This window comes from Brachyhypopomus gauderio, chromosome 7 (genome assembly GCF_052324685.1).
Source record: "Brachyhypopomus gauderio isolate BG-103 chromosome 7, BGAUD_0.2, whole genome shotgun sequence".
NCBI lineage: Eukaryota > Metazoa > Chordata > Actinopteri > Gymnotiformes > Hypopomidae > Brachyhypopomus > Brachyhypopomus gauderio.
The window spans coordinates 1,058,813-1,085,401 of NC_135217.1; the positions used below are offsets into that span (position 1 = coordinate 1,058,813).

The 26,589-nt window shown below is 42.8% G+C and overlaps 1 protein-coding gene across 1 annotated transcript in view; it reads right to left on the reverse strand.

Moving 5' to 3' along the window:
* Positions 1-543: 543 nt before the first annotated feature.
* The window catches only part of LOC143518406 (uncharacterized), a 66,799-nt gene continuing 40,753 nt past the window's right edge, over positions 544-26,589 (reverse strand). The window contains exons 2-3 of the mRNA XM_077010881.1: positions 2,220-2,291; positions 544-2,080 (exon numbers count right to left, since the gene is read on the reverse strand). Coding sequence (XP_076866996.1) covers positions 843-2,080; positions 2,220-2,291 — 1,310 coding nt within the window. The 3' untranslated portion in view covers positions 544-842. The remainder of the gene's footprint in view (positions 2,081-2,219; positions 2,292-26,589) is intronic.

Here is a 26,589-nt window from a genome sequence, read left to right on the forward strand (position 1 = left end):
GTAAACTGCGCTGTGACACCGAATTTGCTGAACTTTGGCATGCCGTCACAGATAGTAATGCTCCTGTGACAAAACGGCGACGCACATCCAATAAGAATGAGTCAGTATTTGTGACGCAGCAAGTATAAACGCCTCCACCATTCGCAAAGGTTCATGCAAGGTGGGCGGAGTCACGCTACGGTCACTCGCGAAAGTATAAACCTAGCTTAACACAGTAAAAAAGTGGCTCTTGGTCTCTGACGGGTTGGCCACCCCTGCACTAATAATTACTTCATCAAACGTAAGTTTTCCTACTGTTGTACTGTAAACACTGGACAATAATAAACACATTTAAGAACAAAATAAAAGCATGAAAATGTCGAAGCATTTAAATTTTATTTGACTTACATTTAGAAATTGTACCTAACCCACAATTAATACAAATATGTACAACCTAGTTAAAATATAAAGTACTTTGCAGGAAATAGTGTTGTACACGTAACTGGATAACCAATTACTAGAACTAGAAACTTAATACTTACAAAAATCCCAAATACCCTGGAATATCTGCATGTAACAACTTCACATCTGACTATTGGAGAATGTGTCACAATACAGAGGGCTCCCCCTGCTGGTCATCCCTGTCCACAGCAGCAGTTGTCCTGTTATTGTTGCATTGTGTTCGTCCCTCAGATGGGTGGGGCTTATCATTGGGCCACCACCTGGCGGTCGTTTGTCCGTCTATTTATGTCTCGTATTTGTACCAGTTGACTGCTGGTTATTTTATCCTTAATTCGGCTCATGTCACAGGTCTATGGTTGCTGCATGTCATCATTAAAGACACCTATTTATCTGTTCCCACTTCAGTCTGTGAGAGTCATTGTATCTGTGTGTTTATAAACCTCCTCCAGAAGGGTGCTACTGAGTTCTCTAACTCTCTGTCTCAGTGTCTCCAGCTCTCTGTCCTTCTCCTCTGCCTTCCTGTTAAACTCCTCCTGCATCTTGGACTTTGAGACCAAAATGTTTCTCTGGAGTTCAGGCATGATGATCTTCATGAGGTTCCTCTCTGCCTCCACCCTGGCCTCTCCTTCATACGTCTCCCTGATCTCCTCCATCTCCTTTCTGTGTCTCTCCTCCATCTCTCTCCTCTCCATCTCTCGTTTATCTTTCAGTTTCTTCACCTTTTCTTCCATTTCTGTCCTTCGCTCTACCTCTCTGTCAAGGTCTCGTTTCAGTTCTCTCTTTTTTTCTTCATCCCTTTCTTCCTTCATCTTTCTCTCCAGTTCAGTTGTTCGATCATTAAGTTGTCTGATATCTCCTTCATGTCCTTGTATCACTCCCTCTATCTTTTTCAGAGAGTCTCGCATCTCCTTTTCCAGTTTCTCTTTCATTTCTCTTTCATTATTTGCTTTATTTTCTTCACTTTCCTTAAGAATTTTAATCCTAATTTCTCTGGTCACAGATTCTGCCTCCAGGTAGATCTCACTGCTGTAGAATATCTCTCTCTTTCCTTTCCCCATCTTCTCTATCTTCTCCAGCAGCTCTGAGATCTGAGACCCATCCCCACTCTCCTTAATGTTGAGACAGTGAAACCTGTTCCCACATTTCTCCACAAGTATATGGACCTCTTGGCTTCCTGACTGAATGAACTGTTCAGGATTTTGCTCTTCCTCAGTAACAGTGAAGAGGATCATGGTGTTCCTCCAACATCTCTCTCCAAACATCTCCTCCATTCTCTCCAGCATCCCTCTCTCCTCTCCTGCAGGCTGCTTCACTGGTATTACTAGGAGGAAGGCGTGGGGTCCTGGGACAGACAGACGGACACAGAGTCCCACGTCCTGTCTCACATCCTCTAGAGAGAGTTCAGGGCAGAACCAGTCAAGAGTGTCCACCACAGTCACCTTCCTCCCAGCCACCTCCCCCTGTCTGCTCTCACTCTGCTGGGGGAGTGTAGATGTAGCAGCCTGGCTCCTCTCCTCTCTGCCCAGGATGGTGTTTCCTGCTGCACTCTTCCCAGACCCAGTCCTCCCCAGCAGCACCAGCCTGAGTTCTGGTACAGGAACCAGCACTGGAGAGTCTGGACTGGAAGATTCTCCACCCACTGGAAAAGAACAAGAATAAATAATTTAATAAATAATTAATAAAATAAATTAATACAAAATTAATAAATTGTTGGTAATGAATAAATAGGCTGTTAATAAATCCTTAAGGTACTATATGTATCTCTATTAATCCCGTACTCTCTGGACGACGTCCCTTCATACTGTTTCTCCTCCTGGGTTGAGCTGCTGTGTCTGAAGTCTCTCCACTCACTATAATACAGCAGAACCAGACAGAATGGAGAACACATTATTCAGCATTATGAATAACATGATGAGCATTATTAAAATAATCTGTGATGGACTATGAGTAACTATTTTCAAAGAGTAACTGTGTATTTGTGCTCACATTTACTATGTTAGGGTCCGTCGTTTAGTAGCTGTAAAACTTCAGTTGTTTCTACAGCTTAGCACATGTAATGTGATAGTGATACTGTACTACCAGGCCTGTACAACTACTACCAGGCCCGTTGACAGTCTTGCTGGGGCCCGGGACAAGAAAGTTTCATGTGCGCAATGAACAAAGTCATGTTTGCAGGGTTCATACACCTTTATAAGGTGGAATTAAAGCACTTGTACGGCACTTTAAAGGTCCATTTCAATATTTCCCAGCATGTTAAACTTAATTAAGTTAAATATTTATACATATACTCGAAATTATTCGAAATTATTCGCTTTTTATCACATTATTTAATGGTGGTTTATTTTCAAAACACCCAATATTAACTTCTGCAATTACAAGAGATTCGTATTTGTTAATGTAATACAAGAGAACTGTTCAGTCAGACGAAGTAGTTACAATTTCAAGCATTTTCAAGTACTTTAGCCTAAATTCCAGCACTTTTCAAACCTGGAACACAATGCAACATTAAAATTGTGCTCCAGATTTCTGTTTACTTTAACTATCCACCACTGTATTTCCCGCTGTTGGGCGGGTACCAGCCGGCTACGGTCGCTGGATCAAACCATTTTTCAGTGGGAGGCGGGGGTGTATGCACTTAATGGAAAATATGCAGATAGGTAAAAAAACATATATATTTTAGCCATTGAGCTTATTTTGAGTACAGAATTTTATATTAATGAAAGATTTCAAGATTATTTAACAATTATAGACTTTAAATAAAAAATAAATTGCTGGGCTCTTTGATGGGCCCCCCTGGCCCTGGACAACAGACCCGGTTGTCCCCCCCTGTCGACAGGGCTGACTACTACTCCTCACAGCGAATTCCCTAACAGACAGGTACTTGGCCACTCAAGGAGTTTTAGCCCTTTAAGTGACACTAGAGAGCTAACAGTGCTATTGTTCAGTTGCGTTTACAATAAAGTTTCCCTCCTCGGGATTTTTGGATTAGGCAGTTTCTGCCTCGGTTCCCAAACACGCTTCGTTACATCTCGTATATTACTTTACTACTGTATTACACTTTGTGTTCATAGTACATCTGTGTTAAGTTTTCTGGTCTGGTCTGCCTGACCTTCAACAGTATCACATGTCTCTTTGTGTGGCCAGTTGGTTGTTTTAGTTGTAACACCAATAATAGGACCTTTTAAAAATGCCATGTCTAAAATGTTCCCTGACCGCGAGTGCTAAAACTTCACTTAGACTTTGTGTGTTTCTTGATCAAGGCAATAGATCACAAATATCCATCACAATAATAAATCTTCTTTTAATGCATTCTTTGTTTAAATACCCAATACTCACTGTTTGGAGGGCCCCCCTGTTTACTGTTTCTTCTCTTGACTGGGACTGTTGGGTCTGGGTCTGTCTTCTCCTGCAGCTGTCTGCTTCTCTCCTCTAGAAGTCTGTCCTTCTCCTCTAGAAGTCTGTCCTTCTCCTCAACCTGCTTGTCTTTTTCTTCAAGCTGTTTGTCCTTTTCTCTGTGGTGTTCCAGTATAATAATCATCTCTTGGATTTGGTTATTTTTATCTTGCAGTTTCTTTCCCAGTGTCTCCAGTGTCTGCACCATTTTCACTGTGTTCTCCTGTAATCTCTCTTTCTCCTTAATCAGTTCATTCATTTCATTTATGGTTTTATTTTTGCTCTCTAATTTCTTTGTCTGCTCCTCTAATGCTATGTCTTTTTGCTGAAGTTTATTTTCCAGTTCTAAAGCCTCTACTATTTGCTTTTCATTAGCCTTCTCTGTCTCAAAAAGGGTTTGTTTGACTGTGAGTATCTCTCTGTTTTTTTCTTTAATTTTACTGTTAAACTCAGTTAGTTTATTTTTTATTATTTCCTGAGTAATTAATCTAGGCAGGACTCTAACCCAGTGTGTGTCTGCCTCTGCTGCACTCCTCTCTCTGCTCTCCATCTCCAGTCTGTGGTTCTTCACCATCTTCCTCCACTTCTCCTGCATCTTTTTCAGTTCCTGTTCTGCCTCCTTTATCTGCTGATCTTCTCTCTCCAGTTCTCTCTCCAGCTCTCTCCTCCTCTCGTCATCTCTCTCCTCTGATAACCTATTTCTGCATTCATGTTTTTGATGTTTGTACAGTTTTATCTTCTCAATCAGTTTCTTCACTGGTTCTGCTGAGCTCCTCAAAGCTTCCACCACAACCCTCACTGCATCTCTCATCTCCTGCTCTTCTCTTTGTCTCATCACCATTCTTTCTTTCACTATTCTTTCCTCTACCTCTCTTATCTCCACATCAAGCTCAGTGATGCTCTCTCTCCGTCCTGGTTGACATTCATCCTCCTTTAATTTATAGTTCATTTCTTCTGATGTGTTCTCCGGATCATTATCATCCTCATCATCACCCTTGAGCTGCCCTTCACATGTTAGTTTTTCTTCACTTACATTCCATACGCTCTTAAGCACATGGCCTGGGAACATTTTGTTTTTTATATCTGAAAAGATTAAATTATGTCATTACAGTGGGGAAAATAAGTATTTAGTCAGTCACCAATTGTGCAAGTTCTCCCACTTAAAAAGATGAGAGAGGCCTGTAATTGACATCATAGGTAGACCTCAACTATGAGAGACAAAATGTGAAAAAAAAATTGAGAAAATCATTTTGTCTGACTTTTAAAGAATTTATTTGCAAATAATGGTGGAAAATAAGTATTTGGTCACCTACAAACAAGCAAGATTTCTGGCTGTCACAGACCTGTAACTTCTTTTTTAAGAGGCTCCTCTTTCCCCCACTCATTACCTGTATTAATGGCACCAGTTTGAAGTCGTTAACAGTATAAAAGACACCTGCCCACAACCTCAAACAGTCACACTCCAAACTCCACTATGGTGAAGACAAAAGAGCTGTCAGAGGACACCAGAATTGAATTGTAGACCTGCACCAGGCTGGGAAGACTGAATCTGCAATAGGCAAGCAGCTTGGTGTGAAGAAATCTACTGTGGGAGCAATAATCAGAAAATGGAAAACCTACAAGACCACTACTAATCTCCACTAAGGCTCCACGCAATATCTCAGCCCGTGGGGTCAAAATGATCACAAGAACGGTGAGGAAAAATCCCAGAACCACAAGGGGGGATCTAGCGAATGACCTGCAGAAAGCTGGGACCAACGTTACAAAGGCTACCATCAGCAACACACTACGACGCCAGAGACTCAGATCTTGCAGTGCCAGACGTGTCCCCCTGCTTAAGCCAGTCCATATCCAGGCACATCTGAAGTTTGCTAGAGAGCATTTGGATGTTCCAGAAGAGTATTGGGAGAATGTCATATGGTCAGTTGTCATATGGTCACTCGTCGTGTTTGGAGGACAGTGAATGCTGAGTTGCATCCAAAGAACACCATACCAACTGTGAAGCATGGGGGTGGCAACATCATGCTTTGGGGCTGTTTCTCTGCAAAGGGACCAGGATGACTGGTCCGTGTACATGAAAGAATGAATGGGGCCATGTATTGTGAGATTTTGGGTGCAAACCTCCTTCCATCAGCAAGGGCAATGAAGATGAAACGTGGCTGGGTCTTTCAGCATGATAATGATCCCAAGCACACTGCCAGGGCAACAAAGGAGTGGCTTTGTAAGAAACATTTCAAAGTCCTGGAGTGGCCTAGCCAGTCTCCCGATCTCAACCCATCAAAAACCTTTGGAGGGACTTCCGGTTGATGTTGGCATTAGAGTAGACGTAGGTTGCCGCCTCTCCTGCAGATTGTGCACATTTAACCAAATATAAGCGTCTAATCTAATTAACGTTCATATCAAACGAGGGGAAATCACTACATGTTCAGCGATACATTGGAAAATCAGAATGTCGCGGAATCTCAGAGATAAAACGGCTTCAAAATTAAGCTCTTCAACTCGCACTCCCGCCATTGACCAATTGTTCTCGGCTAAAGCGGCTACATCGGGCGATGCTAACTCGGTCACGGAGCCTCGGTCCTCTCCGTCTAAGAGTCCGCCGCGTACATGCTCGGAGAGTGAAATAGAAGATGAGCGAGCCATCGATGATACAGTTCCTCCACCATGGTTTTTGCCAGCATTAAAAAACATGGAGCTATCGCTGCTTTCGGAACATGCAAACACGCTGGACAAGGCCTTACAGCCGATCCAGGACTCATTAAATTCTATTCAACAAATTGTGGACGCTCATACAGGTCGTATTAATGTGCTAGAGATTGCTACATCTGACCACAGTGACAGAATTGTCACTTTGGAAAATAAATGCGAATCTCTTCGCTCTCAAAACACTGAACTGTTGGACAAACTGGACGAATTGGAAAACAGATCGAGGAGAGCGAACCTCCGTGTCATTGGGATTCCCGAGAAATTGGAGGGAGACAACTCGGTTAACTTCATGACTGATCTGCTCTTTGAGGTCTTTGGCGCAGAGAAGTTCCACTTCCAACTGGTCCTGGACAGAGCTCACAGGCTTGGTCATGCTCCGACCAACGGAGGTTCTAATAAAAAACCCAGAGCATTTATCATTCTATTCCACAACGTTCAGGACAAGGAATTTGTTCTTAGAAGTGCCCGTGGAGAACTGTCCTTTCGGGGTCACAAGATCAGGTTTTTCCAGGACTATAGTGCCGAACTCTCTCGCAGAAGAGCTGCTTATCACGACATAAAGGCTGCGCTGTACAGTAAGGGAATTCGCTTCAGACTTGTTTATCCTGCACGTTTGCAAGTGGATTTTGAGGGACGTCCTTTAATTTTTGAAACGCCAGAAATGGCTCAGGCATTTTTCCGTGAACGATGGTGAGGACTGAATCTGTGTTAATAGGTAGCAAATTCACGTTAAGATAAGGTATTTTTCCTTTGTTTCGGCCGTGCTTCTGTTCGACAGTTACTACAGGCGCGTGTGTATATTTGCGCACGGGCATGTATGTGGGGTAGGTGAGTAGGTGTGTATTTTGACCCTGTATTATATTGATGCTTAACTGTTCAGTAGATCTATACAAATATGTGCGGTTTTGTAGGAGGTGGCAGGCTTTAGGATTTAGGTATAGAGAGTGTTTTGTTTGCTGGAAGTTTCTTTTTTCAGGATGGTTATCGGGGTGTGGGTGGGAGGTTGTTGGGGGTGGGGCAGTGTTTGTTATGGGAAGTTATGTTCTTCTATGTTCTCTGTTGTCTGTTTCCTTTTACTTATTTTATTTTTATTTATTTTTCTCTCCTCTGGTTCTTTCTCTTTTGCCAACACGGCTATATATTTGGTATTCACCAATCCATAGTTTCTTTCCCCCCCATGATATTTTTGGTTGATGAATCAAAACATATGCTGTAGGGAGAAGTTTATCTCGTGGAATGTTAAGGGCTTGCAGTCTCCCGTCAAAAGTGTAAAAATATTTTCTTATCTCAAACAATTGGATGTTGACATTATTTTCCTACAGGAAACTCATCTGGCCAGGCTTGAACATACTAGACTACATAAAAGGTGGATTAGTCAAGTATTCCATTCTAATTTTAATTCCAGATCCAGGGGAGTTGCTATCCTTCTTCATAAAAGGGTTCAATTTACACCATCAGAAATCCTGTCTGATCAAAATGGCAGATACATTATTGTCTGTGGTCTTCTTTTTCAGACCCCTGTTTTACTTGTTAATGTATATGCTCCAAATTGGGATGATGTGGATTTTATGGATGGGGTGTTCTCTAAAATTCCCAACCTGGACACACATAAACTTATTTTTGGAGGGGACCTCAACTGTGTTGTAGACCCTATGCTGGATAGGTCTGTGGCTAGGAATACTCCCAAATCCAAGATGGCCCAATCATTGTCTCTGTTCATGGAGGAGAACGGATGTACTGATCCATGGAGACTTAAGAACCCGCTAGCTAAATCTTATTCCTTTTTCTCACAGCCACATTGTTCATTTTCCCGCATAGACTACTTTTTTATAGATCAGCATTTTTTAGAGTCCATAGAAAGCATTGATTACTTGCCGATTGTATTATCAGACCATGGACCAGTGCAACTAGTACTCAAATTTGCAACATACGAGAGGGAGAGAACACCATGGCGTTTTAACGCTCTACTCATAAGGAGTGAGGAGTTCTGCACAAAAATGTCTAATTCCATTGATTTCTTTGTATCTACTAATAAATCTGACTCCATATCCAATTCTATCTTGTGGGAGGCTCTTAAGGCGGTTATACGGGGCAAAATAATTTCCTATTCTGCGTATGAAAGAAAGACCAATGTAAAATGTCTGGAAGACTTGTCTACATCCATATGTGTTTTGGATAGACAATTCGCCTCAAATCCTTCTGCGGCAATATACAAGAAACGTCTTAATCTCCAGGCGGAATACAATTTGCTTTCCACTAGAAAAGCTGAAGCTATTATTTTACGTTCCAGGGCACATTTCTATGAATATGGGGATAAAAACAGTCATCTCTTAGCACACCAACTTAAAAGGCAGACGGCTTCTAGACTTATCCCCCAGATCGTAGACGATAGTGGGAACCTGTTCACTAACCCAAGGGCCATTAATAATGTTTTTGAAAAATATTATTCCACACTGTACCAGTCGGAGAGTTCTAATGTTGTGTCAATGCACTCATTTATAAATAATCTCAATATTCCTTCTCTGGATCCATCAGCTGCTAACAAATTGGATAATCCAATTTCTTTAAAAGAAGTATCAGATGCTATTAGATCTATGAAAAATGGTAAATCGCCTGGTCCAGATGGGTTTAGCATTGAGTTTTATAAAAAAAATTTGCGATAAGCTTGCTCCCCTTCTCCTGGATATGTTTAACGACTCCCTTCAAACTGGCAAATTTCCACCGACAATAACCCAGGCAACCATTTCACTTTTGCTAAAGAAAGATAAAGACCCTACTCTCTGTAGTTCATACAGGCCAATAAGCCTCCTGTGCTGCGAGCATAAGATTCTAGCTAAAATCTTGGCCAAACGAATGGAAAATAGTCTACCCTTGATTATTTCAGATGAACAAACTGGTTTTATTAAAGGACGACACTTATTCTTTAACATTAGAAGGTTATTAAATGTAATTTTTAGTCCTGATCCCTCTCAAGTTCCTGAAGTAGTTGTCTCCTTGGATGCGGAAAAGGCATTTGATCGCATCGAGTGGGATTATATGTTTTTTGTGCTGACTAAATTTGGATTTAGCAACAAACTCATTTCATGGGTTAGGTTGCTATATACCATGCCACAGGCTAGTGTAAGCACCAACTGTAACGTTAGGAAGAGACAGAGAGGGATCCTTATGCAAAAGCACAGTGTTCTTTGTCTGGCAGATAGATACAACCAGAGAATGCGAGATGTTAATGCATAAACGGAGTTGATCTAATGCCATTTGTTGAGAGTGGTCTATCCGGTCTGGGGTCGTAACGGGAAGGCAGAGTCCGTACGGTACCTGAGGGCTAGGCAGAAGACGGGGTCGAGGGAACAGGCAGAGGTCGGTACACAGGAGAAACAGCAGGGTATGATAACGCTCGGTATGCAACATGGTTGGCAATACTTCGCGACGAGGTGTTGTGATGACGGTGTATATGAATGCCTGGAATGTGGGCGTGGTGATGAGGAACAGCTGAGTCCTAAATGGCTATCAGGTGACATCAGGCCACCCAGGTCCTCTCCTCAGGACCGAAGCCCTCCCAATCGACGAGGTATTGGAGACCACCACGCCGACGTCGGGACTCCAGCAGCTCCCTGACGATATACGCCGGCCGACCGTCGATGTCCAGCGGCTCCGGGGGACGGGCAGGAACAGATGAGACAGACATGGGGCTGTAATGGACAGGCTTAAGGAGAGACACATGAAAGGTGGGATTAATGCGATAATGAGGGGGCAATTGAAGTTTGTAGGTTACGGCGTTAACCCTCTTCAGCACTTTAAACGGTCCGATGTAACGTTGACTGAGTTTACGGCAGGGCTGACGCAGGTTGAGATTCTTAGTGGAGAGCCATACTCGCTGACCAGGGTGATAGATCAGGGCCGGGAGACGACGACGATCAGCATTCATGCGGCGGGTATGGAGGGCACGTCTCAACTGACCTTGTTCCCAGGTCTGAGCACTGCGCGTCAGCCACTCGTCTAGTGTAGGGATATCAGAGGGCGTCTTATCCCATGGGAAAAACGGGGGTTGATAGCCGTAGACGATTTGGAAAGGAGTGAGTTTGGTTGAGGAGTGTATTATGGAGTTGCGTGCATACTCAGCCCAGGGAAGATATTTATGCCAGTCTCTCTGAGATGCGCAGTACTGGCGTAGAAACCGACCCAGTTCTTGGTTGTACCGCTCCACCTCACCATTGGACTGGGGATGATATCCTGACGTCAGGCTGGCTGTCACTCCGAGCAGTTTGCAGAACTGGGTCCAGACGCGCGAGGTGAACTGAACCCCTCAATCGGACAGGATGTCTCCTAGGAGCCCATAGATCCGGAAGACGTAGTGGAAGATGTCCGATGCTGTTTCCATGGCTGTAGGTAACTTGGGGCAAGGAATCAGACGACACATTTTCGAAAACCTGTCCACTACAACAAAGATTACGGTATTGCCTCCTGAGACAGGCAGATCGGTAACAAAGTCGACCGCTATGTGTGACCATGGCCGACGTGGGATAGGTAACGGGAGGAGTTTACCAGTGGGTAAGGTGCGTGGAGTACGCGACTGAGCGCATATTTCGCAGGCGAGTACGTAGTCGCGAATGTCGTCCTCCCACGATGGCCACCAATACTTCCGAGCGATGAGGTGGCGAGTGCGAGTGATGTCCGGGTGTCCAGTCCCTGCCGTGTCATGGGCGAGCTGGAGGATTCGCCCTCGCAACGACACCGGGACATATTGCTTACCCTCGGGACAGTCTTCGGGACTGGGGTCAGTGAGTAAAGCCGCATCCAAGTCGTCTTGCACATCCCATCTTATGAGGTCGAGGAAGCAGGAGTCCTTGAGAATATGCACCGGCGCCTCATCGCTCGGTGATCTGTCGTGGATCCAAGACAGAGCATCCGCCTTGGTATTCTTGGAACCAGGCCTGTAACACACTGAGAATTTAAACCGGGAGAAAAACAGAGCCCACCTTGCCTGACGCGGATTCAATCGTCTGGCGGACTTTACATACTCTAGGTTCTTATGGTCAGTATATACTATAAACGGATGTTCGGAGCCCTCCAGCCAATGACGCCACTGTTCTAGCGCTAGTTTCATAGCCAGGAGTTCTCTATCTCCCACGTCGTAGTTTACTTCGGCCGGTTTCAACTTCTTTGAGAAGTAAGCGCAGGGAAACAGTTTAGGGGGGTCTCCTTGTCGTTGGGATAGAACAGCGCCCACACCCACCTCCGATGCGTCAACCTCGACGATAAACTGGAGTTTAGGATCCGGGAGGTGCAATATGGGTGCACTGGTGAACGCAGTTTTCAACGTGTTGAACGCTTGATGCTCTTTGGAGGACCACACGAAGCGCGTCTTCTTCCCCCCCTTTCAGGAGGTCGGTGAGAGGGGCCGCTATCGAACCGAAGCTCCTAATGAAACGACGGCAGAAGTTCGCGAATCCCAGGAACCGTTGCAGTTCTTTCGTCGAACGAGGTACCGGCCAGTTAGTCACTGCATCCACCTTATCAGCATCCATGTGCATTTGGCCCGGCGAGAGGGTACATCCTAGGAACGAGACGGTAGAAACGTGGAACTCACACTTCTCAGCTTTCACATACAGTTTATTCTCCTGGAGACGTTGCAGGACAGCGGAGACGTGTTGGACGTGTTCGGTGATTGAGGGAGAATAAATCAGGATGTCGTCAATGTAAACGAAGACAAAACGATCTATCATCTCACGGAAGATATCGTCCATAAAGGCTTGGAATACTGACGGACTGTTTGACAGCCCATAGGGCATCACCAGGTATTCATAGTGACCTCGAGCAGTAACGAAGGCAGTTTTCCACTCATCCCCCTCCCGTATGCGTATCAGATTGTACGCGCTCCTCAGGTCCAGTTTAGTGAACATAGTCGCTCCCATCAATCGCTCTTGCGAAGCAGAGATAAAAGGAAGGGGGTAAGTGAACTTCGAGGTGACAGCATTAAGCGCACGATAATCAATACAGGGACATAGTCCACCCCCCTTCTTCTCCACGAAGAAGAACCCGGCTGCTACTGGGGACGTCGATGGGTGGATGAACCCCTTCTGCAGTGCTTCACTGATGTAAGACTCCATCGCGGCATCTTCGGGACGGGAGAGAGGGTATGGCTTAGATCTCTTGGGCAAAGACGACCCGGGGAGAAAGTCGATGGCGCAGTCGCTAGGTCTGTGAGGGGGTAATAGACTGGCCTGAGTCTTGTTAAAGACGTCCTTATACTCCTGGTACCGTTCAGGTACGACTCCAGAGAGGGGCGTGTCGGGACTCTCCACCGTAGTGGAACGGAGAGGTAGGTGTATACAGGATTTTAAACACTGTGGTCGCCACTTGGTGAGTTCTCCAGTCCTCCATGAAATTTCTGGATCATGTGTCTTTAGCCAAGGAAAACCGAGTATAACTGGATCTCGGGGAGAGGACACCAGGTAGAACTGTCTCAGCTCTGTGTGGAACATACCAACTCGGAGAACGACAGGCTTGGTACGTACGGTCACCATGCCATCACCGATAGGTTGACCATTGACAGCGTTTATGTGTAGCGGGGGTTTCACTGGTTCAGTGGGAATGTTTAGAGATTTGGCTAAGTCCGTGTCTTGGAAATCACCTCCGGCACCACTAAAGCCGAATAGTGATTGGTGATACCACCGCAGGTGAGTAGTATGGGAAGGCTAAGCTGGCATCTACCACTAATGAAAAACAACGGTGTTTTTATTCTTTCTTGCGAGGACGATCTGTCTCTGGAGTGGATTGGACGTGTAGGACAGCCAACCCGGAAGTGACCTTCCTCACCGCAGTAAACACACAGGCCCTCGCGGACACGACGAGCCCGTTTCTTCGGCGTGAGGGGAGATCTGCTCAATCGTACGGGGTCTGGGAAGGCATGGGGTGTCTCGCCGAGGGGTTTGGGAGACTGAACACGGGGAGTTGACACAGGAGATCTCTCACGGTTGGGATGGTGAGTGGCTAATATTTTATCCACGTTTACAGCAGTTTGTATGTACTCTGTAAGGGACAGGTCGTCACTCTGACAGGCTAATTCCACCTGGAGGTCGATGCTAAGGCCGCGTCGGAACACGGTCTTCAGTTCTGAGTCCCCCCAGCCACTCCCTGCAGCCAACGTGCGGAACTCCCAGGCGAAATCGGCTGCGCTGCGTCCTCCTTGTTGTATTTCACACAGCTGTGTGCCGATGTCCAACCCCGCTGCGGGATGATCGAAGACGTGATGACGGTGTTGTGATGACGGTGTATATCAGACCTGGGCAAACTACGGCCCGCGGGCCACATCCGGCCCGTTGTGCGTCCCTGTCCGGCCCGCGAGAGGCCAATCATAAATGAAACAAATATCTATGTCGTGCGTGCAATACAACTGTGACGCTTTTATTTTGAAAGCGCTACGTTTGTGTTAATTCCGTGTGGACATATCTGCGTGTGTGTGTGAGCTGTGCGACAAGGTAAGGCTGAATTTATACTTTCGGGAGTGAACGTTGCACCTCGCGCGAACCTCCGCAAACGGCGGAAAATTTACGTGACGAATTTTAATTGTGCATTGTGTTCCAGGTTTGAAAAGTGCTGGAATTTAGGCTAAAGTACTTGAAAATGCTTGAATATGTAACTGTTTTTCGATTCACAACAAATAGCTGACTGAACAGGAGGGTATTCCAGAAAGCGGGTAAGTAAACTCAGAGTTAATGAAAGCTCAGGTTCCAGAAACCGAGCTTAAGAGAGAACCTGAGTCAGCTGGGAAATATTGAAATGGACCTTGAAAGTGCCGTAGAAGTGCTTTAAAGCTAGGTTTAAGCCTGGTTTATACTTGACGCGTGCGAGGGTCCGCGCAGCGAAAATGACGCAATTACGGTGGCCTCGCGCGCTGTCGATTCGCGAGGTCGTGCACCTCTCGAATTTTGTAACTTCGCGCGCACCGCGCTTCAGCGCAATGAACAAAGTCATGTTAGCAGGGTTCATACACCTTTACAAGGTGGAATATACGTCACTTTCAAGGTCCATTTCAATATTTCCCAGCACGTTAAACTTAATTAAGTTAAATATTTATACATATATTCGAAATGATCCGAAATAATTAGCTTTTTTATCACATTATTTAATTATTGTTTATTTTCAAAATGCCCAATCTGTCTTCACGTTCTCTCATGTTTCGTCCTGGAATTACAAGAGGCTCGTATTTGTTAACGTAATACAAGAAAACTGTTCATTCAGATGGCTATTTGTTGTGAAACGAAGTAGTTACAATTTCAAACATTTTCAAGTATTTAGCCTAAATTCCAGCACTTTTCAAATCTGAAACAAAAAGCAACATTAAAATTGGTCAGGTAAATGTTCCTTCCCCTGTTTTTGAGGGGTGTTTCTTTATACCAACACACATCGTTTCGGAGAACACTGCACAGAATGTGACGCGGAAAGTATAAACGCCTCCGCCATTCGCGGAAGTTTGCGTGAGGTGGGCGGAGCCACTGTGATGACGTCATTATTGTTTGTGTGGCCCTCTGACACAATTCAGGTTTCTCATGTGGCCCCTTGTAAAAATTAATTGCCCACCCCTGGTGTATATGAATGCCTGGAATGTGGGCGTGGTGATGAGGAACAGCTGAGTCCTAAATGGCTATCAGGTGACATTCCTGACACCAACTCGGTCCACTCTCCATTCTTTCCTTTATTCCGTGGAACGCGTCAAGGATGCCCCCTGTCCCCATTGCTTTTTGCCTTAGCACTGGAGCCCTTGTCAATTGCTCTTCGTTCCGCCCCGCTCAAAAAAGGTATTTTACAACAAGGTTCTGAAAGTAAAGTCTCTGTTTATGCAGATGATCTCCTGCTCTATCTCCGAGACCCACTACAATCAATCCCAGTCGTAAAATCTATTCTGGAAGAATTTCGCTCATTTTCAGGGTACAAATTAAATTTTCAAAAAAGTGAATGTTTCCTGGTGAACCAGGCGGCTCGCTGTCTGACTCAGGCTGACATTCCTTTTCGTTTGTCAATTGACGGTTTCAGATATTTGGGCATTAAAATTACTCATGACATGCCCTCAATTGTGCTTGCAAATTTCCCTCCTTTGATTGCAGAAATGAATGCTGACTTTCAGAGATGGAAGAGTCTTCCTCTGTCAATGGCTGGAAGAGTTCAGTGTGTAAAAATGAACATCTTACCTAAATTCTTGTTTTTGTTTCAATGTCTTCCTGTTTTCCTATCTAAATCTTTTTTTAAAGGAATAGACAAGATTATTTCAAATTTTATATGGTCAGGGAATGAGCTCGATTTTGCAAAAACATAGAACTGATGGAGGTTTAGCACTCCCCAATATGTTTTACAACTATCTGGCGGCTAACGTGCAGAAGATTTGTTATTGGCTGCACTCCCCGGACACAGATTGGTGCAAAGCGGAGTCCTTGTCCTGTAATTCAGCCTCCTTGCCTGTTCTGGTACTTTCGGCTCTCCCACTGCCCAGAGAACAAGTTTCAGACAATCCAGTGGTTCTGTCAACCCTGAGAATTTGGGCACAGTTTAGAGGGTTGTTCCAATCCCGAGCAGCCTCGCTTTTAATGCCTATCTATAATAATCATTTATTCGCTCCTTCAAGGACTGACTCCACTTTCTTGATTTGGGCCAACCTCGGAATCGTTACCTTTTGCGACTTATACGAAGAGGGGGTCTTTTCTAGCTTTGAGAACTTAAGTTTAAAATTTCAGCTCCCCCCAACTAATTTATTTCGCTACCTACAAGTTCGCCATTGTGCTCAAGTTCTCTTCGCCTCCTCGTTTCCCTATAAACCCGAAAATATACCTTGGGAGGAGATTTGCAAACTAAAACTGGATACAATGGTTTAATATCCAAAATTTATAACAGGATTATGACCATTCCTGTGGGGCTATAGCCTTTACTCTATTGCTAGCTAGACAAAGGATTCTATTGAACTGGAAGATGGCTGCCCCACCTTCCTACTCACTGTGGTTAAAAGATGTGATCTTTTTTCTTGGTCTAGAGAGGATTAAGTTTGGCCTTAGGGGTTCTACCCTTAAATTCTATGAGACTTGGCAACCTTTTATTACCTATTTTGAAAATCTTACTGAACTTGCGGTGGAGGGAGCGGGAGAGGAGGAGGTTTGATTTATTTATATATTAATAATTATTGTTATTGTAATTTATTCATTTATTTTCTTTTTCTTCTCTTATACTGTGTGATGTGAATGTCTGTCGGGGGGTTCTTGTATGTAATATGTTGAAATGGATGACCCACACAAATATGTTAAATGTTTATAGAATTGTTGTTTACTGCAGTCATCAATAAAAAAAATAAAAAAAACCTTTGGAGGGAGTTAAAAGTCTGTGTTGCCCGCCGACAGCCCCAAAACATCACTGCTCTAGAGGAGATCTGCATGGAGGAATGGGCCAACATACCAGCAACAGTGTGTGCCAACCTTGTGAAGACTTACAGAAAACGTTTGACCTCTGTCATTGCCAACAGAGGATATACAAAGTATTGAGATGAACTTTTGTTATTGACCAAATACTTATTTTCCACCATTATTTGCAAATAAATTTTGTAAGTCAGACAAAATGATTCTCAATTTTTTTTTCACATTTCGTCTCTCATAGTTGAGGTCTACCTATGATGTCAATTACCGGCCTCTCTCATCTTTTTAAGTGGGAGAACTTGCACAATTGGTGACTGACTAAATACTTATTTTCCCCACTGTATACATGAATAATTTTTGTTAACTACATAAATGATACAAATCTAAATGAATCTAAAACACAACGGGCCTCATTTATTAACCTAAATACTAACAGATTTGTTCGCATTCTACAACATCCCCTGTGCATATTTCATGTAAAATAATATTTTGTTTTTGTTCTGTATTAAGGCTTTTAAATACTGAATTACTACTATTTTAATAAGACAAACAAGGTAAAATTTAAACTATCTGTCACGGTACTGCAGGTTGCTCCTGGCAGAGGACAGCGGCCCTCCTGGACCTTGTGGGATCTCCTAAGTAGGCTGGAGTCCCCTTGTGTGATGGGGTGACAGGAGCCTGGTCTTAAAGAGCCTCCCCTGGAGGGTGAGGGCTCCCCGGATGTATGGGGACCTGAGGGGTCCTGTCTGAAGAGTTCCTGCTGAAGACAGAGGTCCGCTCTCATGCATGGTGTGACCAAGAGGTCTTGGGGTGTAGCCATTATATATATATATATATATATATATATATATATATATATATATATATATATATATATATATATATATATATATATATATATTAAACCATCCTTTTTCCTTGAGACTTGGCGCGATCGCTTCCATTTTATTTCGCTCACCCTGCTCGTCATAATATCAAATGCACACATGATGACTTTGCATAATTGTTGGGTATCATATGACTTTCCTCTAGTGGCTTTTCCAGCTTAGAGTACCTTGTGTTCAGGACTATCTATACTTGGAGATTCCGTAGCACTTTTGTAAGTCGCTCTGGATAAGAGCGTCTGCTAAATGCCGTAAATGTAAATGTAAATGCCAAGTGCCACATCCTTAAATGTTGTTGCACAGTGGCCTGGGGGCACACATGATTCCTTCATTCTCCAGAATAGCTCTATGGGTCAGAAATTGGCAAACGGAGCTGTTGCAGATGGATGGTTAATTGGTATGTATATACATTAAAAAATTTGGATAATGTGTACCTTTAACTTAATGTTTTGTTTGTATGTCTACATAAATTGTATGTAGTCATGCATGCATTTTTGTTATTTAGGGGATAGAGGATATCCATTAAAGCCTTGGCTAATTACCCCTTTGGCAGACCCTGAAACGGCACAGGAGAGTCGCTACAATGAAGTATATTCCCGTACCCGCAGTGTGATAGAGCGCACTAATGGTGTACTAAAAGGTCGCTGGATGTGCCTCGACACAGCTGGAGGCACCCTGCTTTACCATCCCAAGAAAGTCTGCCATATAATACTAGCCTGTTGCATTTAACACAATCTAGCCACGAAGCATGGTGTCCCTCTACATCAGGGCTATTCAACTATATTTATCTGCAGGCCAGATTTGGCAAAGAGGTCTGACCTGTGGGCCAGAAATTTGTTGACGGGGTGGGGGGGTGGGGGTGTGTGTGTAGAACGTAATTTGCTGACCGGGGTGGCGAACCGTAACTTGTTGTTGACGGTGGGTGGCGAACGTAAAGCCTGGTTAATTATACTTGACACGGCGCGAGGGTCTGCATGGCGAAAATTACAAGCGGCTCGTATTTGTTAACGTAATACAAGAGAACTGTTCAGTCATAGTTATTTGTTGTGAAACGAAGTAGCTACAATTTCAAGCATTTTAAAGTACTTTTCAAACATGAAACACAAAGCAACATTAAAATTCGTCCTAATTCGTCAAACGATATGTGTTCTCCGAAACGATATGTGGTAGTATAAAGAAACACCTCTCAACAACAGGGGAATGAACATTTATGACGAATTTTAATGTTGCTTTGTGTTTCAGGTTTGAAAGTGCTAGAATTTAGGATAAAGTACTTGAAAATGCTTGAAATTGTAACTACTTCGTCTCACAACAAATATATCTGACTGAACAGTTCTCTTGTATTACATTAACAAATACAAGCCTCTTGTAATTCCAGTATGAAACACGAGAGAATGTGAAGACTTTAAGATTGGGCATTTTGAAAATAAACCACCATTAAATAATGTGATAAAAAGTGAATTATTTCAAATCATTTCGAGTATATGTATAAATATTTAACTTATTTAAGTTTATCGTACTGGGAAATATTGAACTGGACCTTGAAAGTGACGTACAAGTGATTTAATTCCACCTTCTGTAGGTGTATGTGTTGACGTGTATGATTGACTGTGATTCTGTAATGTATATCTGTTCACACCACAAGGGGGAATTATCAACTTAATGATTGTAATATGACTGGTGAAGCCACGCCTCCATACATATATATACGTATGTACTGCACTTGATTCTTTCTCTTGGCCTTCCCCCAACGTGATAGCAGTTTGAGCAATTTGTTCATTAAATGAATATGCCCTAGAGGCTGAGGAAAATATTTCATCCCATTTATTTCTGTGTTACAACCGTTGGATTCGTGCTGTGTTAGTGGTGCTCCTGCTAACAGTATGAACCCTGCAAACATGACTTTGTTCATTGCGCTGAGGCGCGATTACGTCATTTTCGCCACACGGACCCTCGCGGCGCTCACGCCGCGTCAAGTACAAACCAGGCTTTAAACCAGGCTTTAATTTTTCTCCGCGGGGAGACGGGCCGTGGGCCGGATCAAGTTCATCCGCCAGTTGAACAGCCCTGCTCTACATGAAGCCATGGTACCCCATGAACGTATGCCACCACTGATTCTAAATGAAACCCCCAGTAATGATGCAGTCAACGCACGTCAGTGCCTTATCATGCGTCTGTAAATTTGGCATGTATAACTCAAATTCAGTCTTTTTTTGTTTATTCCAGTTTTAATTTATTTTTTCCCCACATTTTGCAATGACTGTGGTATTTGCTGTAAACTCGAACTTGTACTTCTTAAAGTTGCTGCTATGTCCTCCAACACTCCATGCTGTGCATCCTGCTTCTGTAAAATGGCATCAGTAAGGACTCGTGGTGAACGACGTGTAGGGCGCGTTTGTGCATCAGAGGCATTAGACTGTGCTGGTGTGTGAGATTTCTGATTGGCATCTGCTGAAATATTTGGTTCTGTATCTAAATTTTTTTTTTAAGAATTATAAAAATAACCTGAATGTGCTTGTTGTCCATGATTGTCAATTTACATTGTAGAAGAAGATTTGACCTACCTAGTGAGTCTGAGATGGATGGTGGCAAATCAATGGGTGCTTCTTGTGGTATGTCATTATCCCCGACAACACCGGTTTCCCCAATGATTGCACCTACACGGTGTAACGGTGGTTTTATATGTACTGTACCACTGTGCATGCGCGCTCTTGTTGCGTATCCTGCGCGGGACTGCGAGCTAGTTGTAGCATAGCATCCGGTCTGCCGTTTTCTACCCTGAGTTATCTGGACAGTAATGGTGAGATGCGTGGGTGACTCCTGCCCTATTAAACACCACTTTTACCCCACACAGTGTGTGTCCTGTGTGTGTGCCTCCAGAGAAGCCAGGAACTAGTGTATTTTCCCTGCTGGCTCCTCCGCTACATGCTTTTCACCCATTACAACGGTCATCAACTTTCAAAAGCTTTGTCATGATTTGACCTTCCCCAGTTGCAGACACACTCTGGCGATTAACAGCAATTCTTTTCTTTGACTCTGTTTTTATGTCAAACCACTTTCTTTTAACCTCCGTTATGCTGCGCTCGACTGATAATACACTATTAACTTGATCTCTGATTTCTTTCCAAATCCTGGCCTTTTCAGGTGCTGGGACTCCGGTACTTACACTACTAAATAAAACCTTCTTGTTAACGTGCACTTGAGTTAAGATTACTTTTACTTCTGCCTCGGAGAAATTCTTTTTCTTCTGGCGTTTCCCTGTCATTTTGGCATGTCTGGCGGGTATGCGTTGCCTTTTATGGTATTTTGGGGGCGTCACTTTATGCAAATCAGGTGTGTTGTTAACACTCCTGAATACACAGGTGATTGATATTTATCAACGTACGCACGTGAATCCGACGTTTCCGACATGTTTGTAAATTAGGCGAAAATATTTTGTTCGGTTTAATTTACGAAAACATTTAAGCACACCTTTACTAAAACATTGATAAATGAGGCCCATTTTGTACATAAACATATGTTCTTATTTTCCTCCTCACCAGTCAGCAGAGCAGATTCCTCCATTTTGATTCTCTCTTCTTCTGTCCATTCTCTGTCAATCTGTGGAAGTGAATTAAATATTCAGCAGATGATCTAACCCAGAGATAGATGCTAAACCCATGTGTACAATGTTTAAAAAAGAAATATACAAAGGTTTGAAATGTATAATACATATGAATGGTATAATAATGGTATTTCATCAACATGTCTGAGATAGGTACTACTGGTAGAGTGTACAGGTTGCAGTAGATGATCATCAGAGATGTGAAATAACTTCAAACACTGATCCTATTCAAAGTCCTCCCTAGACTCGTTAATAAGACACTGCTGTTGTCTCAAGATGCTCCAATATAACTATATTATTTTAATTCATGGCCCATTTATTCTGAAATTACGTCTATTTGCAGGTTTCTGATGTGTATTCGTGTATTAATGTACTCACCTGCTTTACAAAAAAAGCTCCGTGTCCCTGAAACAAAGTAGCTGATTAGTGAACAAACCTGACAACAGACGTTCCAGATATCAGTATGTAGAATGTGTTCCATCTCCCATAGGAGGCTGTTGGCAAACTGGGCAACAGTGTGAAAACTGTTCTCACGTCCTCACAGCGTGGAGTGGAATTGAATCATTTGAATATTCTGGTCACTCATACAGAATTTAGCCATCAAAATCCCTCAAAACGGTCAGCATGTACTATGTTCACAGCTCTCCTATGTGGCTAAGAAAGATTTTGACTTTGAATGAAATTCATTTCTTTTTTGGAAAATGTTAATTTCCAGTTAATTCCTATTTATCTATAAAGCAAGAGTCTCGCAAAGCCAGTTCAACTTAGTAAGGGTCCTGAATAGTTTTAAAAATCAACTTTCTTGGTCAAACCAGGTTAAGATATACAGGCTGTTATTCATTCTCTCAGAATTTAATTTTGCAGGTCTGTACTGAAGGAGGTCTGTACTGAAGGACTGTATACAATATCATCATCCTGCCATATTTTAATATATCCTATGCATAACAATATGAACAGTATCAGCCCCTTTTGATAATGCCTACTGAGCAGCTGAGATTGTTATGCTACAATTAAAAGACATGAGAGGCATAGGCCTGTATGAGAAAAGAGTTTGTCATTATCTCCTGACTGTGATCTCATCATGTCCTACACAGTTTGGTTTGTGTGATTTGGTTGCCATGTATGCAGTGTAGTGGCACGATGCACAGGGGCATTCTGGGAAGGAATCTGGAAAAATAACCTCAGAGAGATATCAAGCATGTACTTAACATGTAAAATGTCGTGTTGCTGTTTCCAGAATTCAAACTGAATGCACGTGATGACCACTTAAAAATGCATGAAGTAGATTAATAAAGTTATTTACTTACCCATGGGAGATCTGTATAAAACAACAAAAGAGAACAGGTTGTTAAATAAAAAACATAGAAAAAACTTAATACAGTATACAAAAAATTCACAATATTCATGCCAAACTGCTTTGTTGTCTAGCTAAATGAGTTTTCTATATGGTGTTGATGAATTTGATGAGCATGTTTGCTATGACACGCCCTTCTGCCATTGTTTGACATTTGTTCAGTGGGTTTTGGAACTGCTATGAACTGCTGCTTGTCTGGTGACATCCAAGTTGCCCTTTACAAAATCATGTTCTTTTCAAGGTGCCCTCAATACAGTAAATTGCTTTCCAGCACTTTTAAATATTTGAAATATTGTTGTTTACCACTTTGTAGTAATAATAACATTGTTGATGACAATTCTTAGAACACTTTAGAACTTTTAATTTGATCTATTCACTGGAAAATGTGCTTTAGCTTCGTATGAGAGTGTAAGCACATTCTGACAATTACTAAAGGCTAAATCAGCTAATCTGTACTTTTGTCAACATGTGTCAGAGGTACAAACGCAGCAGTCAGAGTGGACACAGACAAAATTAAGGTAAAAAAAAAACACCAGACAACTAGGAAGCCACTTGGCACGATGAGCCATGACAACAGAATCATTACTTCACAATGAGGAAGTGGGGAGAGGGGGGTTCAGACAATAGGAAGTGAAATTTGCTGTGAGCCTGGAATCAGGGCAGCCAGACTGTTTCTGATGGGCTATGAAGTTTAGATCATGTGTTTAATCATTCCGCTCTGTCTTTCCCAATCCAATAGGTAGCAGTACATAGTTCCAAGAGCAATGTTATTCTGGTTTCAGTATAAAAAAAACCTTAGGTGGGCTCAGGGCCGGAGTGGGACACTTTTTCAGCCCGGGAGTTTCATGCACAAATCCGGCCCAAAATTATTTTTCCCTCCCAATCGGCCCAAACTAGAGACTGACATGAGCCGGCCCATCGGGAATCCTCCCGAATCTCCTGATTAGCCACTCCGGCTCTGCTCCAGTGGCATAGCCAAACCAATCCTGCCCAAAATAAAAACATTAATGGGTGAAGAAAATACTAAGACAGAAAAAGGAAGGAAATTCAGCCAGAAATTAACTGAATCAACACTCACTCCCCTAATATTTACACGTTTCTGAACTACACAAACCAAATTATAGACTGTTGTGTTAAAGTCAAAGTTGTGTGATAATTTCGAGGACATACTTGATCAGGGCTCTCAATTTTTGAATTCATTTCAGAGTGTGAGAGTCGGTGGCGAACGTAAGTTGTCGAGCGGGGGGGGGGGGGGGGGGGTGTGAGACTTGAGAACACTGCTTGATAGTGTTAGTGCTATGCAGCTTGCTAAAAAATCTCGCTAGCCAGAAGCTAAATATTCTAGTAATGAAGCTTGTTCACTTCGCAACACGAGTTGAAGCTCAGCAGGTAAATCATTCGTTCAGTCATTTGTAATTTACCATGAGGCTCATGTAATTGTGAAAATGCTTTTCTCATTTATTCCTGTTAATGTCTTGATGAAACCCTGATGATGAAGACCAACCTTCCCATACTAATACTGTAAACTCCAGTGTTGTGTCTCCACTGATGACCTGACACAGATAACTTCCATCAGTCGACCATCTGCAGTCTCTCAGCTGTAAGGAGACGTTTCCTCTCTGCAGCTCCTCCGTGAACAGACTCACTCTGTCCTCGTAGCCCCTCCCCTCTGTCACCTGTCCGTTCTTATAGAGACAAACACAGTCTGTCTCCTTAAACCATCTGATCTCCATGGCAACAGCACTGGTTTCAGGAGACAGGTGACAGGAGAGAGTAGCAGCAGAGCAAGACTGAGGGTCCAGAACACGGGGACCAGTGAGTTTAAACTCATCTGTGGGAAAACACACACACACACAAACAAATGATTTTGATCTCCTGTGTCTCCTGAATAATCTCACTGTGATGATTCTGTGATTTCTCTCTGAGTTTAAATTCATATGTAGGATACAAAACTCCCCCACACACATAAACACAAACAGAAAAAGTTTCAGAGTGAAAAAAAACTGCATTTGATAATGAAAACCCCCTGTGTAGGAAAATACACACACACACACACACACACACACACACACACACACACACATTTTCCTTGCCTTGTTTTTGCAAATAAAAATAAACAGGCTGATATAACATTATGGAACAATAAAAAATCCTATTTGAAGTTTAAATAAATACATTTTAAATAAATAGTTAAACCTCTAAGTTTGACTTACTGCTTCTTACATCTGCCATTTTATGTTACAATACCATGGTATTAGCAGAAGGATGGTGGGGCAGAAGGGCTCAGACAACAATAAAAACACTGTAGTCACACGCATGAATACAGTCATGTGGCTTTACAGATACACATACAAATAAATTTGTTAATTAAGCAAACATCCATATAATCTTGAGGGTAATCTCTCTCACCTTTGATATTTCTCTTATAGTCATCTGTTGCCATACGTGGAAAAGATTTTGATAAGATGTTAATAAGATGGACTGAACGGATTTTTGCCTGTTTGTTCTGGTAGCGTCCAAGGACGAAACACTAGAGCTTTTGCTTTCACTACCTCCATGGCAGCAGCGTTAGTGCGTCATATACTAGAATACACAACCCTGCACTCTACAAGAATACACAACCCTCCACTCTACTAGAATACACAACAAATGTTATCAACATTTGTAAATAAACCTATATATATATATATATATATATATATATATATATATATATATATATATATTATATACACACACACACACACACACACACACTACCGTTCAAAAGTTTGGGGTCACCTAGACAATGTTGTGTTTTCCCTGAAATATCAAATGAGTTGCAAAATGAATAAAAATATAGTCCAGACATTGACAAGGTAGAAATAATGTTTTTTTTGTATTTGAAAAAAATTTCTACTTTAAACTTTGCTTTCGTCAAAGAATGCTCCCTTAGCAGCAATTACAGCATTGTAGACCTTTGGCATTCTAGCTGTTAATTTGCTGAGGTAATCTGGAGAAATTTCACCCCATGCTTCCAGAAGCCGCTCCCACAAGTTTGATTGGGTTGATGGGCACTTTTTTCGTACCATATGGTCAAGCTGCTCCCACAACAGCTCAATGGGGTTGAGATCTGGTGACTGCGCTGGCCACACCATTACCGATAAAACACCAGCTGCCTGCTTCTTCTCTAAATAGTTTGTGCATAATTTGGAGGTGTGCTTTGGGTCATTGTCCTGTTGCAGGATGAAATTGGCTCCAATCAAGCGCTGTCCACAGGGTATGGCATGGTGTTGCAAAATGGAGTGATAGCCTTCCTTATTCAAAATCCCTTTTACCTTGTACAAATCTCCCACTTTACCAGCACCAAAGCAACCCCAGACCATCACATTACCTCCACCATGTTTGACAGATGGTGTTAGGCACTCGTCCAGCATCTTTTCAGTTGTTCTGTGTCTCACAAATGTACATTTGTGTGATCCAAACACCTCAAACTTTGATTCATCTGTCACTTTTGTCCAATCTTCCTCTATCCAATGTCTGTGTTCTTTTGCTCATATTAATCTTTTTCTTTTATTAGCCAGTCTCAGATATGGCTTTTTCTTTGCCACTCTGCCCTGAAAGGCCAACATCCCGGAGTTGCCTCTTCACTGTAGACGTTGACACTGGCGTTTTGTGGGTACTATTTAATGAAGCTGCCAGTTGATGACCTGTGAGGCGTCGATTTCTCAAACTTGAGACTCTAATGTACTTGTCTTCTTGCTCAGTTGTGCAGCGGGGCCTTCCACTTCTCCTTCTACTCTGGTTAGAGCCTGTCTGTGCTCTCCTCTGAAG